The sequence below is a fragment of the Anopheles marshallii genome, chromosome 2 (assembly GCF_943734725.1).
Source record: "Anopheles marshallii chromosome 2, idAnoMarsDA_429_01, whole genome shotgun sequence".
NCBI classification, from domain to species: Eukaryota; Metazoa; Arthropoda; class Insecta; order Diptera; family Culicidae; genus Anopheles; species Anopheles marshallii.
Window position 1 is genome coordinate 1,931,599 of NC_071326.1, and position 17,221 is coordinate 1,948,819.

Genomic DNA, 17,221 nt, shown 5'->3' on the forward strand with positions numbered 1-17,221 from the left:
CCAATGTTCTCGCCATCGAAACGGTTGTCTCCGGCATGCCAAATAACTGCAAAGCATCGATATGAAAGGGTGGCCACAGAAATTACAACTCTGGTAAACATCCCCAAGAAAAAAAACAACAATATATTCTGTCCTGCAAAATAAAACCTGCCAAACCGGGGAATGGGCGGTATTTTCGATTCCGGTGCGTCGGATAATAATTATGCATAAATTTCGCGCACACGATTTTACACATTTTTGCCTCCAGTTTTGTTTCTCTTTTTCTGCTTTGTTTTAATTGTGCTTAATGTGCTTATACACACACACACACACACACACAGCCACACGCTCGCACCCAAACTCCCTCTAACCCAGCGGAATTCGGAAACGGCAAGAGATTAGCCACGCGTAACCATAGCGAAATGGTGTTTTTGCCTTTTTGTTTGGTTGTGGCCATATCGTTTTAGCGAGGAGGTTGTTGTGTTAGCAAAATTTTTGCAAAACAACCCCCCACCCCCGCTAATTTCCACCCGCTGGTGCACGGGAGTGTGGGTAATTAGGCGCATTTTTGGCCTAATGGATTTTCCCCGGATCAGGACAGGGCGCGTGGAGGGCCTCCATTGTGGTGAAAGATAACGGTGGAGAACGGGCCATAAAACTCGTCCTAAAATTATTATCGGCGCCGATCGGTGTTACGGTCGGCGGTGGCACGGTGAAGTGGGGTAGCTTAGCGTTGAAATAATTAGTTAATTAAAATAAAGTTCTCAAGTTATGTGATTTTGGGGCGGGTGGACAGGAACTCGGGAAGGTGCGGCGCGGTGTGCTGGTGACGGTGATAACAACAGAACTTTGCGATGCTCCGACACCACCAACATCTCCGCCAACCCAATTCCTGTCCGGTCCGGTTGGACATCCCACTCGATCCCGGTCTTTTGTAGCGTTTAAACACGCATAAGAGCAGAAGCGGCCAAAATTACACAAAATACATCCTCCCGAACCATCACCCTCCGCATAGCGCATGATAACAGAGCAAACACCCAATAAAAATTCGCCCAAGTAAACGCACCAAAGTCCCGCCTCTCGACGCAACGCGCGACACTCGACCGCGACGGAGAGTTTCTTCTCTCGCCTTGGGAACTCATTTGCATAATTTTGTTTTTAATAATCCATTACAATAGCTGCGGTTTTTTGCTAAAGCCCGTACGAAAGTGTACATGCAAAAGAAAAGCAATTGAAGTTTCTTTGGGTGAACTGAGGGCTTTTGTTCGAGAAATGCCGCCCACTCGTTCGTCGACTGGAATGCTGGGGATGCTGACGATGAAAATAACTTCACACCAAGACGATCTGAGTTGGATACGCGAGTTGAAGTTTTTGCTCGGGAGTTTTTCATTTCGCGCCCTTTGCGAAAGATGGCTAAGCTGTTTGGTGGGGATCGGTTGAGGGGTCCGGATCACGGAGGATGCCCAAAGAACGTAGAATCTAGCCGAAGGTAATACCTTTTGACTGGTTTTATTGAATTTCTCCGACCGCCCTCCTGTGCGTATGGGCTGCTTTGGTGGCTTTGTGCCGATCAACCCAGGGAAACTCTGTTAAATTTGAACGTGAGCGTAAATGGACTATGCCGGGCCGCGTCGGAATTTATTCAAAAACTTTACCATCGCCCAACGCTGGACAAAAGAATCGCCCACGAACGGACGGGCATCGGTTCCAGATATTATGGCACAATATATAATAACTCGACGGGTGCCTGCCGAAAGGAGGAAATTGGTAGGTGCGTGAAAGTGTACACTGTGGCGCTGTTTTCTTTTCCCTTCCATTATTCGCTGCAAGATGCGGCTGGTTTTAAAATGATCAAATTGATTGGACAACCCCAAACGGGTCTTCTGCCGGTATGTGTCAGTTGCACGCAGCTTATAGATCGCGATGGGTATTTTATTGGCGGTCTTTCAGAAGCTCGCAAACATCACTTTACGGGCTTACAAAACCATCGCCAGACGGCAAGACGCGCCCGGTTCCGACGCGCTGGCTCTCAAAAATCATAAGGAAAAGCCACATATAAAGGGCGCTAGCCCAACTCTTTCTCTCTCTCTCTCTCTTGCTCTTTCGCTGTTTGTAATGGTATGTTGAACCGTAAGCTGAAGGTCTATAGAAAATTTTGACAAGTAAGAGTGACTGGCCGATTTTGGTCGATCTTTTCGCTGCGATGGAGGTCGATTCTAAAGACAGCTTCGCCTGGTCAGCATCGAACAGGGCGAAAATCAATCACGCGCTTATACGGATCGTCGATCGAATCGAGACCCCCAAAAGAGGGGGTGACCATTTGGGCGTGCGTGACATGCCGGTTTAACTCCGAGGTCCAGAGAGGCTTCAGCAGGGAGGGTTCTCTTTACATACCCTCCCGCAATGCGACGCTCATTGTGTCCAGCGGGAACCATGGCCAATGGAATTTATTTGCAGCGTAGACACACATAGCGAGCGATGGAAAAGGTGTTCATGATTTGTAAAAATCATTCCCGCTTTTCATTTGCTCTGCCTTTCATCTTCCCCGTGGCCCGATGGCGGGAATTTGCGCACGATCACCACTTAAACCTGATCCTGATCCGCGGTCGATCCGCTGCGATCAAGCGACGACCGCGCTGCACCGCGCTGGCAACAATGTTCGTGTGCATTTAATCGAGCGATCAATCGAGCATGACCGGGAAGAATGTGAAGCGAGAAGGGATGATTCCCCATCCCACCTTGGCAATGGAAAGGGGATGAAGAAAGGGTGATCAACAGGCAACAAAAGCAGCTGGGAGAGTGTGAGCATGTGGGAGAGGTTGAGAAGGGTACAAAAGGAACATGGCGTGCTTCGAAATCAATTAGAGCTTTTTAAAGACTCCACACACACACACACACACACACACACGCTCGGTTCTTGGCCGAGTTTTGATATTTTCAAGAGCTGCTTGAACGGTCTGGTTAAAAGAAACACTCACACAATTCCACGGAATCTTTCATAGGTCGTAATCGATCCTGTATGCCCTCTTCCAATCCCTTCGTGCTCCTCCATCACCTCCTAACCATTGGTAGCGATCGTGCCGATCCGACCACGAATGCCACGATCCGGTTCAAATTCAGTGGTGCTCTGAAAAGCGAAAACAAAAACCATCTTCAAACTATATGGCACTTTAAGTAAGAGGGATGCGATTTAGAGGAATTGAAGTAAAGAAAAAAAAACATACACTCACACACTCTACATCCCATCCCTATTCACCTTTAAGTGGTCACCCCCAATGCGTGAAGAACCTTCTATTTCTTGTCGTGAAGTAGAAGCCAAACAGCGGTGGAAAAAAAATCTCCCCAAAAGCAAAACATAAAACACTCACTTCACCGAAAGAGGATGATACTTGTGTCTTGCCGGGGCTAGAGAGCGACACAAAAGCACCAAAGGAAAACATTTCAATTCGCACGAAGTGCTTCTTCTGGCTGCGATGGAGCACGGTCGATAGGCGATACTAAAAAGAATCTCCATATCAACTTGTAACCAGCCTGATGCTGGGTGGAGGGCGGAACACCATAATTGGCCATTCGGATGTGTCGGTTGATTGGTTGAAAATTGGAAAACTTCTTAAGGAAAACCCCCCGGCGTGAATTTCCCGGGCAGCTCCACGCATAAAAAACAACCCATCGTTGTCACTGCGTTTCAGATAATATGCATGTTAATGTTTGGTCTAGTGGCAGAGTGGGTGTATGTAAGTATTTTGGAGTGGTCGTGATTTTTTGGTTTGTACTGTGATGTCACCGCAGCCATTGGGGTGCGGCCAGACTTGTTCCGCCGGTGTGTGAGCGTGTCCTAATTTTATGCAAATGGTTTGACGGTCGCCCGACGGCGTTCTAGTCCTAATTGATATAGATACTGGGCACAACCAGCGATGGAATGAACCGGGGCTGCCGGGGTTCCCAAGACCTGGCAGACCGATTTCCTAGATGAGTCCGATGTTTCTTATCACGCCGATGCGGTGATCCTTGGCTGGGAGACCGTTAACTGAGGTGGAAAAGGTCAAAGGGATCAGTAAATGGTTGTCTGCCTTTAGCCGGCTATTCGTGCTATCCGGATGAGGGTGGCTCGGGTTTGTATTAATATCAATTACTCGACTATTTACTGTCCGCAGTTGAGAAACCCTTTCGCTCTCGTGCAGGAAGCGACATTAGGCGTGTATGTTTTGAAAGCGATATCATAACGGCTTTGCTTTGGGAAAGCGGAGTAATGGAGTTGTGAGTTTTGCTGACGTTGCGTGCGGAGCACTCACTTGTGGGTGTGGGTGTGTGTGTTCTTGTGAATCGAAGCTCTTCAAAAACCCCTTTCCCATTTTATCCCTTTTCGGGTTTAATCGGTCAAAGCAAATGACCTGATGGCATTCCCTGCTTTTTGGGGTGCACGAGCTGGAATCTGGAGCTGGTTGAGTCTTCACCATGTCCTGGGGATAGTACGGCACGAGTTCATTTGTACAGCAAACACTTTTCGGACCACATCCAATCTCGTCCCTTAGTTTGCTTTCGAAAGCGGGAACTCCACCCAACACCCAGACGGGGTAGTGTGTCGTGAGGGCGATGAAACGGGTATTGGGAAATTAGTTATGTCGTCGTTGTGTGATGTCGACGAAAAACATGAGATTTACCTCGCTTTCACCATCACCAGCATCGCCGAAACAGATACCGCCCGCCGATATGTGGCCCCGGACCGGGCTGCATACGGTCGCACAGATCCGTGGATGGATTCGAGGGTTTAAGCTGCTTGAAAAATGACTTACTCTCTCCCGGGAGACATTCGAGAGTGTCAAGTAACAAGCGCGTCCAACAAGGGGTATGCATGTGTGTTGTCCTGCATCCTGCACCGTCGCAGCGGATCATCCCGCGCGGTGATCTTTACCAGATATCTGAGGCAAAACATACAGCCACAGTACCCTGATGATGATTATTACACTCCGGTCTGTCAGCGTACCATGGCGACGTCCCGATCCCGCGGGCCGGATGCGTTGGGTGCGGTGGTTCTTTGGTTGCACATGTTTCTGCGCGCACCGCCGTAGAGGGCGACGCAAGCGATGGTTTGTCGCGATGACACCCCCGGTTCGCGACAACGACAACGATCCGTGGCGACAGCGAAGTGCGATACGATGAATGTGCGACCACGGCACGAAGAAGCAGCATCCACAACTGCATCCAACACTCGACAGCCCTGGTTGTCGAGCCAAATCCAATACGCACACAATATCTCTTCTGCATCTCTGGTGTGTCATCTGTGTTGCTCGGTTTTTGTTCGAAGGTCCCGAACCCAGGGTACTGTGGGTTGTTGTTTTCGAAAATGTCTTCCACCATCTCCCTTTCGGTGCGAGACCACGTCTCACGTTTCCTTGTTGATTATTTCCTCGGGCGAAAATCCTGGTGTCAAAATCTACCAGAACATAATCAATCATCGTTCCGAAGCGCGCTCCCAAAAATATCTTCCCAAAGTCCCTCCCCATGGCTTTGCTCCAATGCGGTGCTGTCGGTTTCTTCCACATCTTCCTTTCGTTTGCGTTTCCCAAATCGAGATGCTCATTCTCATCGGGAATGTTTCCAAGAATATCGTGGGCCTGCCTGAGGATCCTTGGGAAAACATTTGGATATCGCATTTTTTCTGCATAGCTAATGAGCGACACAGCGATAGCGCGTTCTTCTTGTTGGGGAGTTGTTTAAATTCGTAGCTCATTCCCCGGTTGCCGTTGCGATTGGTTGTTGGTCGCGATGTGAAGTATATGGGACAGTGTGCTCTGCATCACCGTATCCGAGAACTGGTTCCACCATCAATTTTAATCGAGTAGCATCCAAACTTTGCCCATCTGCTCGAGAAGATCGATGGAACCGCGCATGGGTTAGGAATGTCCGTCCCAAGCAATCATTCAAAGCTTCGCTGTAAATGTACGCTAAACTGTACTGTTTCACAAGATCCTCTGATACGCTGAATACGGTTCGCTTTCCTACAGCTCGTGTAACTGCTGGTGTAAACAATGGCCGGAAACAGCAGCTTTGCTTAAAGATGGCGTTTGCGAGATGCGTGAACGTTGCGACGCATCAGTACGAGCATCATCTGCGGTGAAATGAATTTGTTTGTGGAAATCACTCACACACGTCTGCAATACCATTGTTGGCTGCGTGGAACGGATGTTATCCTCTCGAGGCTAGGACACGTTTCTTCATCACCGTTCGCCTTGCTGCGTTTGCCGGTCTAGCGTTTAGCATTTCCGGAACATCGGATTTGTAGCATCCGCTCAGCATCCTTCCATTGCGAGCGGTGAAGGGAGTGGCGGCCCTTTTCGTGCCGCAGTTTTGATATCTATTTTTTCACCAATTCATTCCCCTTCGGTGCTACCCCCTGAGGCCGGTTGGATGGGATTTGGTTATTCGTGTATGTATATGCATTTCTGTTCTCAACCTCTCCTCTTTGTTGTAATCAAATGGGCCGCACAGAAATTCCGCTTAAATGCGGAGCAAAACACAAGCAGCAAAAGAGGAAAAGCAAAAGAAATCGGGATAATACAGCAATCTTTCAACCCTTCACGGTGGAATCGTTCCGACCGGTCCGGATGCGACCAGCGACCGGAGCGCTTTAAACCCATAGGAGGGCCAATTCAAAAACAGCCGATTGGCTCGGTGTAGACCCCGGCACAAGGGGTGGCAAGCAGCGGCATACCGACACGACGAGCACACACAGACAAAATTGCACAACAATACCGCCGGGAGATATGATATGCACAGTTGGCCGGTGCCGTGGCGTAGCATCTTTTCCCCATTACGCGGTCGAAAGCATCGAATGGCGAAACTGATTCAGATTTTGCACAATAAGGCAAGAAATAATAAAAGGGGTTTTTCAATGCTCTCTTGGGAGAAAACTGAGTGCGAAAAGCGGTACGCGAAAACCGTGCCGCGGTGTGTGCCCGGTACACCATTTTTCCGTCTTTTCTGGCTACCAGTACGCGCAGTTGCTTTTGTTTCACAGCGACCTCCGAGTTGTAAAGCGGGAAGCGCGAAGATAAAATGGAGTTTTTTTCTTCTGTTCATATCGAATTGATGATCAGCCGTTGCTTCCCGCATCGTTCCAAGTGGGGATGCGTATTTGCGCCGCTGGTCGGAAGTGGAAAAATCCATTTTCCTTCTACCCACCAACGCGCCGGGCATAACGATGCGGTGGGGAATTGGACCGAAAAACATAAAATGAATGTTTTTCAATTATGGCTCCACCCTTTCTTCCTCCCCCCGGCGAGTTGGATGCGGGAAATGGGAAAATGGAGTCTAAATCGATTCCGGCGCCGTACCGGAGATGTAAGAAGCTCGGCTCTAAACACTTACAGCAACAATTTTGTTATCCTGCTCTCCATTCACACGCACGCACGCACGTGCTCGTGCAGAAGAAGGGCCACCTTTTTTACTTAACGGAACTGGCAAATAAAAGAAAGGAAAAATGACAAATATTCAAACGACACATCTGCGCATTCGGAAGTACTCGCACTCCCTAACACGAGTTCTTTACCAGCCAAAAGGGGTGTTGCACGTTGAGCCATTGTAAAATCCTTGCACGTTTCGTGCAACACAAATTGAAATCGCGTTGCGTGTGGGATGCATGTACCATCAACATTGTCATCATCGCCGTCGGGATCATCGGTTGACGTTGTCGGGGGTCGTCGGAGCCCTTTGCGCTGCTACAAAAGGTTTTGTAACCACCCGGTGGATATAAAAGCAACCCGATTCTTGCGGTTCGGTAGTAAAATGGTGTAAGCAAGTGGCAAACGGTTCATACATATTAATTTTGCGAAAAGCCGCACGATTCCGATTGATTACAGAGCGGTGTTGTGGAGGTGGAGAGTTCTTCATCATGGCCAGCGCTCCCAAGGAGGAAGTCCTGGTCGATAATGAGGGTCCGTTTGTGGAGGTAATTGGAGTTTGTCGGTGTTTTGGGCGGTGGATTGCTAAAGTCACCCGAGATGATTCGGTGCGAACCCGCTTTTTTCCCTTGCGTCACGTGTTAAGAATGCGTGGCGGGTTTTGTGTACATCCCATCGGGATCAAAACCCACAGCAAGAGGATACGGCAACTTTTATTGCTCACAAATTGTTGAAGATGCCCTCCCGGCTGATCTATTGTGATGGAACATTATTATCCTCTTCATCATCATCATCATCATCACCGTGGCCGCTGTCGTATTCGACCATCAAATGCAAGATGTTCACTCCAGCAATAGAGCAGCACTTCTCAACACTCTTCACTCAGGCATAAAAGAAAGGTTAACGCTTTTATGGCCGAAAAACGCAAACGCTCGAGGTTTTTGGTCTAGTTCGTGCGGTCGTAACAATCCCAACACGGTGAAGAACGGCTTTGCGCTGGGTGATGGAATAGAAATCGGTGTTATTCTTTCTCACATTCGTCAGTATTTTCGAGCTGTTTGGCAAAGGGCGAAGTTTGAGGCAGGTTCGGCCGGTAGAAGATAATGACTTCGAGCAGAGATTTAATAGGATCAGCCACCCCGGTACTGCACGCAACATACGTTTGAGTCAATTCTTTCGCCCTACGTGTGTCCACTACACACTGGCACCACCAGAGGAAGAGTTTGCAAATGAAGCAATACTATTAGATCCCATCCCTTCCTTTGGGGGCCATATTTTATTATACTCTTCCACCACTTCTCGAACACACACGTGTGGTAACGCTCTCGTTTCTTTCCTTCTTTCACTTACAGTACGAAGATGGCCTGCATGGCTACGGGATGGACGCGAGTGCCGCCGGAATGTATGACCCACATGCCGGCCACAGACCTCCGGCGCTGTCCGGCCTACCACCACATCACTCCCCGCACCTGAACCATGCGGCCGCCGCTGCCTCGGTCGGCATGCACGGTTATCACGGTACCTCTAGTCATGTTTCACCGGCCTCCAGTCACATGGGCGCAGTGCAGCCCGACATACACAAGCGAGATAAAGAAGCTATCTACGGGTAAGTAGCAGCAGATTCTTCGATCAATCAGTCACCAGCCGAAGGAAGGAAGGAATTTCATTTATTAATACACGCACGACACCCCGGCCATCTGTACGATCTCCACGCTCGCGTGTGTCCAATGTGGCAAATTCCAGTAATCACATCCCTTCACGCCTTCTGCAATCCGGGGAGTCCGGTGGGAGCGATTGAAGTGTGAAACACTTCCCCGACTTCCGAAGTTGTGGTCCGCCGCAAATTGACTGCACCAGTCGGCCTCCAGACAAGACTCAAAACAAAGAACTCCTTCTCATCGGCGAGATCCGCGCTATCTGGCCAGCGGAGAAACATTCCGGGACAATATCTCTAGATCTCTAGATCAATTCGTTACGGATGCGGCTCTGAACTCCCCGGGTCTGAAATTAACCGATAAAACACACACACACACACACACACACGAGCGCTCCCGCGAGTCGCGAATAAAGGAGGATCCTTTCTTTTTCACACTTAATCGCATCTCAGTGGACATGGTATTGAGAGAACGTGCCACAATGAAGTTGATGGGCCAGCCCTCCCTAAGACAGACCCCAGGACAGACGGACCGACTAGATTGGATGGGAACTCTGCATTAAAAACTGCCCACAACTGGTGGAGGACTTTTCGAGGCAGGTTCGTCACATTCGGCTCGGCGTGTTAATACATTAAAAAGCGATAAATCATTCCGTTTCTGCTCGTGTGCCCAGCGGTCGTTGTGATGAAGAGAGAAACAAGCCATCGGTTCCTTCTCGCTCGCCATACCGACCAAGATCGGTCGGCTTTACGCTTCCGACGCTGTTTCGCATTGATGCCAGCAAGGATGTGCCAAACAAGCTGGCCGGAGTGAACAATTTAAGAAAACACGCATAATTACTGGTTTTATCTCGATTGTAAACATTTTGTAGGAAAATTATAACGTTTGCCGGTCGGACTGTGTTTTATTGGTTGCTTCATGCCGATGATGCGAGTCTGCATGGGGTTGCTCTTTTGCATTGGGGCCCCCCAAATGATCTGCAATCCGATTCTGTTCCTTCTCCTTGGGGGGGATTTTGGGGGAGGGTGAAGCAGCCCTAAGTTAAGAAACCGAGCGATAAACGACGATCAAGGATGAATCCGATTAGTTTTTCTTGGACGGATCAAAACCCAAAAACGGTGGACCGTTTCAGTTTGATCGCTTTTGGTGCTTTTTTGTTTCAAAGGGTGTGTGTTTGCAACGGTCATAACAAATTGCAACACGCCAGCTAATTATGATGATTATGAAATTGCGTAATAACACCTATTAAATTGGGCTCTCTTTCAGATTCCATCCAATTCATTCATTCATGTTGTGCGTGGTGTTCGTTATTGACAACTCTGGAATGCATGAGTGTGGAGGGACCACCATTATGCACATCAGTCGCACGGTGGACACACCGTGAACAATAAATTTAAACTGTGATCAATCTATTAAGCTTAATTACTAGTTCTGGATCGGTTTATCCGCCTATTTTTCGGTACACTTACTCGCAATCCTGATTTAGCTGCTCTCCTTAAGTTTTGGGCAAAACCGAAGATCATCCCACAGATCGTGTCGACCTTACTGAAAGATATGATGTATTCTTTATTCTTGTTCCAGCACAGATGGTTTGAGCCCATTTGTAGGTTTTGAATTATTCAACATCCCATCAAAAAGGACCCAAAACTCTTCAAGACTTTGCTTTCCCCCACATGTGTGTGACACACTTGGTTTCCATTTGTGGGTTGTTTTTGTCGATCGTGTCCCAGATGGAACTGAAGGGACAAATGTGTGTCGGTTCGCTGGGTTGCATATTGATTGTTTCGTTAGTTCCTGGTACCCTCCGAACTGTTGAGGTCCTTTTTTCGGGTGCGAAAGGGATAATTATGCCCGATAAGTATTTTGGTTGTCCGGTTTGGGTGGGTGGCTTCAAGGAAAGACATGGAGGGAAAGGTTCTTCTGGGGAGAATGGAATACAACGCAAACGCCACCACAATTTGTCCCAAAGGCGAGGGTGACGGTGAGTGGGGCGATGTGTGGGCCAGTTGCAAGCCGTTATTATCCCATTAGTGCGCGTGTGGCTGCACACAATCTGATCATCCGATCGCTACCGCAGCATTTTATTATACACATTATAATCGAAAACCAGCACACCCCCGAACGAGCCGCGTACGTGGTTGTGGTTGAGAGAGTGTGTATTCTATTTTTTGTTTGCTTGTGTGGTTTTTTTTTTGTTTCAATGTTCGGTTTTCGAACATTTGGTCGCTTTGAAGAGCAGTGTTTAGTTTAGGGGGGCTTTTTTCTTTATTTTATGCTCTACTCTCTTTCTCTCCTTCTCTCTCTTTCTCTCTCTCTAAACCCTACACCCCTGCCAGCCCTCGGAACCGTAACTGCTGTTTGAGTCGGATGGAAATTGATTAAGTGCTGGGCGTTCCGGGAAGGTGGCCAAGGGAGAGAGGAAAGGTGTGCCCGTTGTGTCCACACGAACGGAAGTGATCTTTTAATTTGTACACTTTTAATGCACACAACACTCCCACCGCATCGGAAACGATTAGGAAGCGAACGCGCTGTGAAAGTCATTAGAACATTGATGGATAAATGATGGGGTATGATGGAATGGATGTGCGGGAGGTAGGAGTTGCATGGGTGCGAGGAGTGTGAGTGTTTTACAAATTATTTCTCCACGACACCTGCGACAATGTGAAATGATAAGCCGTAATGCGGTATGATTAAATGACATATCTAATTGCTGTATTTCTGTTCGCTTGTTTACCTTCCCCCGATGCACTAATGCATCATTCTACGACTGAATGAATATTGATAAATCCCTGTTCGGAGGTGTATATTTAACCAAAACCAATCAAAGAAAGTTGTTGATTTAAATAAAGGGTAAACAAATGAAACAGCGAAAATGGTGCTCCATCCGTTGGATGTTATTAATATTTGCATTCTCCATCCCAATTGACAAATATTGACGAGTGCAATAACGGCCGGGGAAATGTGCAATCGGCGCAAATAAATACGTACCGGTTCGATAAGTCGTTTAAAACATCATAAACTCATGGTGTGTGGGATATAAACCCCACGTCACGTACACATGACACACAAACGACCATCGAAACGATGCCACGCGCATTAAAGATGCATTCGACCCGCGTAAACATCACTAGGAACAGTTGTAAAATACGACAAAAACCGTGTTCCATTTTTAATTTGACATTTGATGTTCGCCTGCTTTTTATAGCCCCTGTGGATCTAATTAACAAGCACAAGAACGGATGTACCTATTTGATGTATATGTTCATCCCGGGTTTTGCCGAGCCACTGGTTGGACAACTTTATCAAACTCCGCAAAACTCCGGTCCCGTCGATGCTGCGGATGGCCCGTTTCGTCATCTCATCTTCTATGCCATTTGATTGCCGGATCGATGGCGGAGTTTTATTCGATCGTTAAATGAAGAATGTCGTTTTCCCCTGGCTCGCACGCTCGCCAGCACGGTATCCGCATGCTGCACCGACCGAATGCGACGAACAAGTCATTAATCTGGAATTAATCGTCGTCCCGTTAAGCCTGCGATCGCATTTATTTCGGTTCGACGACGGACTCCGTGAGAACATGACGGTCGGGGAGCCTTCGACGTCAACTCTGGCATATTTCATTCACTCGGTGCTGCATTTCCGGTGCAGTCGATGGTCGTCTCACGGTGACAAGTGATGCTTCCCCCGCCACCCGGGGCTAGGAACCGGCCACAAGGCCTGGAGGCGACAACGGTCGGCAAACGGCGAGGAAAGGATTGCAGCAATTCAAATCACTCCAAACGGATTCCCTCACCGCTCCCCACCACTCCTTCCCCACCGTGGAACCGGTAACCGGTTCCGGGAGCGCGTACGGTATAGATGTGCCAGAATGTGCAAAACGAAACTGAGTCCGTTGCAGTCATTTTAAATGCCAAAATGCAATTCTGTTTCATTAAAAATTCATACTTTATGTATGACAGCAACCTTGTTGTCTACCAGCTCGGTTCGCAGTGGAAAAGCGATGCGATGAGGATGATGCTGACGGGCTGGACGGCAAACCCGAATGTGTTGATCTTTTCCCATTAAGTGGCATTTCGCGGCACTGCAACATTGGTGTAAAGGGTGAGAAGAGTAGCATTTTTGGGGTTGAACGGAATAAACGATCATCAGGGCATCAACATCGCGAGTCTTCCCGTTCGATTCTGGACCATGTCAGCTGTGTGGCTGTGTGCGTTGTTTGTTGGGCGAAAGTTGGTAGCAGGAGGTGGGACAAAAATTTCATCTTGCCGCGAGATCATTCCTCCGATGTCCAGTCCCATCCCTGGTCGATGTTTGTGACAAGGTTTCCATCGACTTCATTCCCAAATGGTTCTGGAGGTTCTGAAGACCTGAAGATGATGGCGAACAAGAACGGCAATCGCGACTTTGTGCGTTGCGTGTGGAAGATGTGCATCATGCACCCGGGCCTGCAATGATCGTACCGTTTACATGGTGTGCGTGATCGTGGAACGAATGATCGCGAACGAACCGCGTCCAAAGTTCACGCGCAAAAGACGATTGCACTCGCCAAGCTGCTGTTCTTTGTGTGCTGACGTTACCCGCGTCTTCCGTTTTCGCAAAAGGTACTCGTCGTGAAGATCTATTCACCGTACCGTGTCGCGTCGGTGCGTAATCCTGTAGCAAAAATTAGCAAAAACAAAACCCTCATTGCATACGAGTGATCCGGGGCGAGTGTGTCTATTTGCATCGAACTGCCATAAGGACAGCTTGACGAAGATGACAGTTAATCCAGTGGTGAAGGCAACGCGCGTCGAAGGTGTTGGACAGTACATTGGCGAAGCAATTTCGGATTTAATTTCCTCTTTTTTCTTGTTACTGCTACGTTTTATTTACACCTTCCACCCATCTCGCGGTGCATCTCGTTAGGCGCGTGATTCACTGGGTTTGCGCTCAGCCCGAGTGACAGGCGAAGAAACTGAGAAGGCTAATAAAATGCAGCAATAAAAGAGTGGAAGAACGACAAAACGGAAACCTCCACTCTGGTCGGCTTGCGGTGTACGCATACGTATGGGATGAATCTTTCCCCTGTCGTGGCAGAGCCTGGAGCTACCGATTGCTACTTACCCGTGCAGCTGCCTCCCGAATGTGTGCACAGTGGAACGCGACCCAGAGGAGGAGTACAATAACATCGTCAAGTCGGGCAAGATCAGCAATCCGGGGGTGGATAACAACGAGCTGCTTCCGTTCCGATGCCCCCACCCCCCCCCTCCCCCCCCCCCCTAGTTGCCTCACTCCTGACCCGGATGTACCGGCAACGCAAGGACATATTGGTGATGTCTTCGCGCTCAAGCGGCTGCTGTTGCTTCCAATGTCTTTCCGATGATCTCGCCGGATCAGATGCATCCGCTGGCAAGGGAAGAAAGCATAAGCAAAAGAAAGATTCTCCAGTGCATTCAGGGGAACGGTTCGATGGGTTGCACTGTGTATATTTACAGAACACTTTCCACTGACGTATGTGCACCAAGACCCGGGGCGCGTATGTGCACGGGTTGCGTTTTATTTTTTCAGCGCTTCAACAACAACACTCCAGTCATGCGTACTTACTTTTCCTTTCCTTGCGTTGGTTGGCCGTGGCTGCAGATGTGGATGATTTTTCAAACAAAATCTTTCCCTACCGCGTAGGCAAATGTGGCAGTCCGGATCGGTAGACATAGAGCGTCTTACGATGCAGGATGAGACATTCGGAAAGGATATGTGCTCTGCATTGCACAGGAAACGGTCAAGTAGCGTTTGCTTGGATAGTGCAAGAAGTAGTTTATTTGATTTTTGCGATGCTCCAAAATGGTGCAAATAATGCAATAACAGCCGGTCGTAGGATGCTCTCGCCGCTGCTGTGCGCAGTCTAGGCCGTGGCTGAACGGCATTCTCCGCGTGCTCCGAATACCCATGCACCGCTGCACTTCTGTTCGGATTGTTGGACAAACATACGTTGGTAAAATATCGTACAAATTATATAAACAATTCCCGTGGGCACGGTTGTGCGGATGCGGTACAATATTTAGTGACATTATCAAAATATTTACGTACGCTGGCGTCGGTGTCGTCGCCCGTACCACGGTTGCTCATTCCCAAACGCATGGCCCCCGTCGGTAGGATTTGTGGCCCGTTTTTTTTTTTCTTTTTTTGGGGTGTAGCAGACGACGCCACGGATGGTTGTGACCTCCTGCGGAAGTGAAACGATGCCACAACGGGTCGTGCTGTACCACAGGGCACCGACTTCACGTTGGCTGCTCAGTTTTTCTTTCTCTCCGGAGAGCTGGTTAAGAAGCTGCCACTAGACTTGTCCACCGCCTGCGCTGTGCTCCAGTGCATACCGAGGTGCATTCGGCATGTGTTTACTTGCGTGTGGGATGTAGTGAAGATCGCCTTATACAACCACAAGCACCCTTGTGGCGGAGAACGCGATGAGCTCGTCGGTTCTGCATATCTGAGCCGGCGGATTGCTGGAGCCCGCGCTTCAAGCTGCCGGAGTCTGCTCTGTTTCGTTCGGTTTGTTTATCTACACTAAACAACGTTCGACATGTACACACCGTAATAATGTGGTTGCTAGACGGGGCTTGTGCTGCCCACGCAACGGTGCACAAGCGGAGCAATACGAAGATTAGTGTTCTTGCCTTTTTTTTCGTTGTTGTTTTGCCTCCCCCGTTACTAAAATTCCACTCCAGAAGCTGGAGGTCCCCATTGACCACAAAATGTGTGCAGCTAGTAGTGGAACTTGAGTGCCTCCACACAATTGCATGCTCACGTGCAAATGCGCTGCTTGGTTTGGTGGAGTAAACATTCGATATAGACATCAAGCTGCACGGTGTGGCGGACCGGGCCACCCGAGGTAACCGACGAAGCTTTGTGCGGAACTCACCAAGCTAAGAGCAAGATTCTTGACGAATCCGCTCAGGGCAGCAGCACCTTGAGGCGACGGCCGTGTCACCAAAGCCGGACTTAGTCACCCTGGGCTGAAATTCCGAAGCGTACTCATACCCCACATGGTGACGGATGCTGTGTCACTTTGTCCATCAAATGCCGCAATCTGTTTCCTTTTTCTGGTGAAGGGTTTGTCTCCTTTTGCGCTGGAATGTTTTCATGCACTTTCCAGCACAACTTCCAACATTGTGTAACACCTGAAAGGATGCTGTTACCACGGCGTTTTTTTTTTTTTGGAAAAAAAACGCAACAACGGAGACGTTCAAAGCCGGGGAAACGAACCATTACCACTCGTCATCCTTCGACACGATCTCTCGGCACGAGCACACACCACGGTGACGGTGAAGCATAAAGGCGAACATCTGAAAGAGGCGAGATGCTTATCACACCCGTTTAAATAAATCCATCACATGAATAAGACCAAACATGGGTTTGCTCATGGGGATCGCATTCGGAGCACGAATGCGGAATCTCACCCGCACAGATTCCGATTTGCTGACCCGCTTTGAAGTGTGACAGCACGTGGAAGGAAAAGCACTTTCAGAACACTTCGGTTCGGGCCTGGTTCCACTTGGCTTTTATTGAGGGTTTTATCGCAAACATCTTTCTTCTACTCTTGTTTACGGTGTCGCGAAAGGGAAAAATAAGAATTTTGGGCACGATTGTGAGCGCGAAAAGTTGGGTCGGGAAAGCATTCAGTGTGGAATTGTGATGGAGTTATGTTGGAGAATTCATTGCAGAACGATCGCGTGTATCATTTTATCGTGGTGAAGCACCTGGATAAATCAGTGACCCTTCGTTACCTCCGGAAGGCGCGTGGTGTTAACGCATTGTAGGCAAGTCAATATCACCCTGCATGCTATCTATTCCAAAGTCCCGGTACCCTCATGTCGACCGAAACCCAATACATCGCGCCATAATGTCTTAAATTGTTCCAAATATGCTAGAACCCCGAACTTTCCGTACTGTACCGCGTGTGCGATGAATAAATGGAGTTAGATAAGGCACACCACACGCGGTGGTGTTGGGCCGAGAGAAAAATAATGGAAAGTAGTACAAATAAGTAAACACAGCACCCTGAACGCAGCCCTTTACTCTGAGGTGAGCGATATACGTCTGGGGGGAATGACTTTTTCGTTACCGTTCTCCAATGTGTGTGTGTGTGTGTTTTTAGGAACATTCTAGCTTCCTAGCAATCTCTGTAGGGAGGAACATGGCAGTGTATCA

The 17,221-nt window shown here is 48.7% G+C and overlaps 1 protein-coding gene across 1 annotated transcript in view; it reads left to right on the top strand.

The window, feature by feature from the left end:
• LOC128707190 (homeobox protein homothorax) overlaps positions 1 to 17,221 on the top strand; it is a 159,487-nt gene that overhangs the window by 13,988 nt on the left and 128,278 nt on the right. The window contains exon 2 of the mRNA XM_053802139.1: positions 8,732 to 8,985. Within this exon, the coding sequence (XP_053658114.1) occupies positions 8,732 to 8,985 (254 nt within the window). The remainder of the gene's footprint in view (positions 1 to 8,731; positions 8,986 to 17,221) is intronic.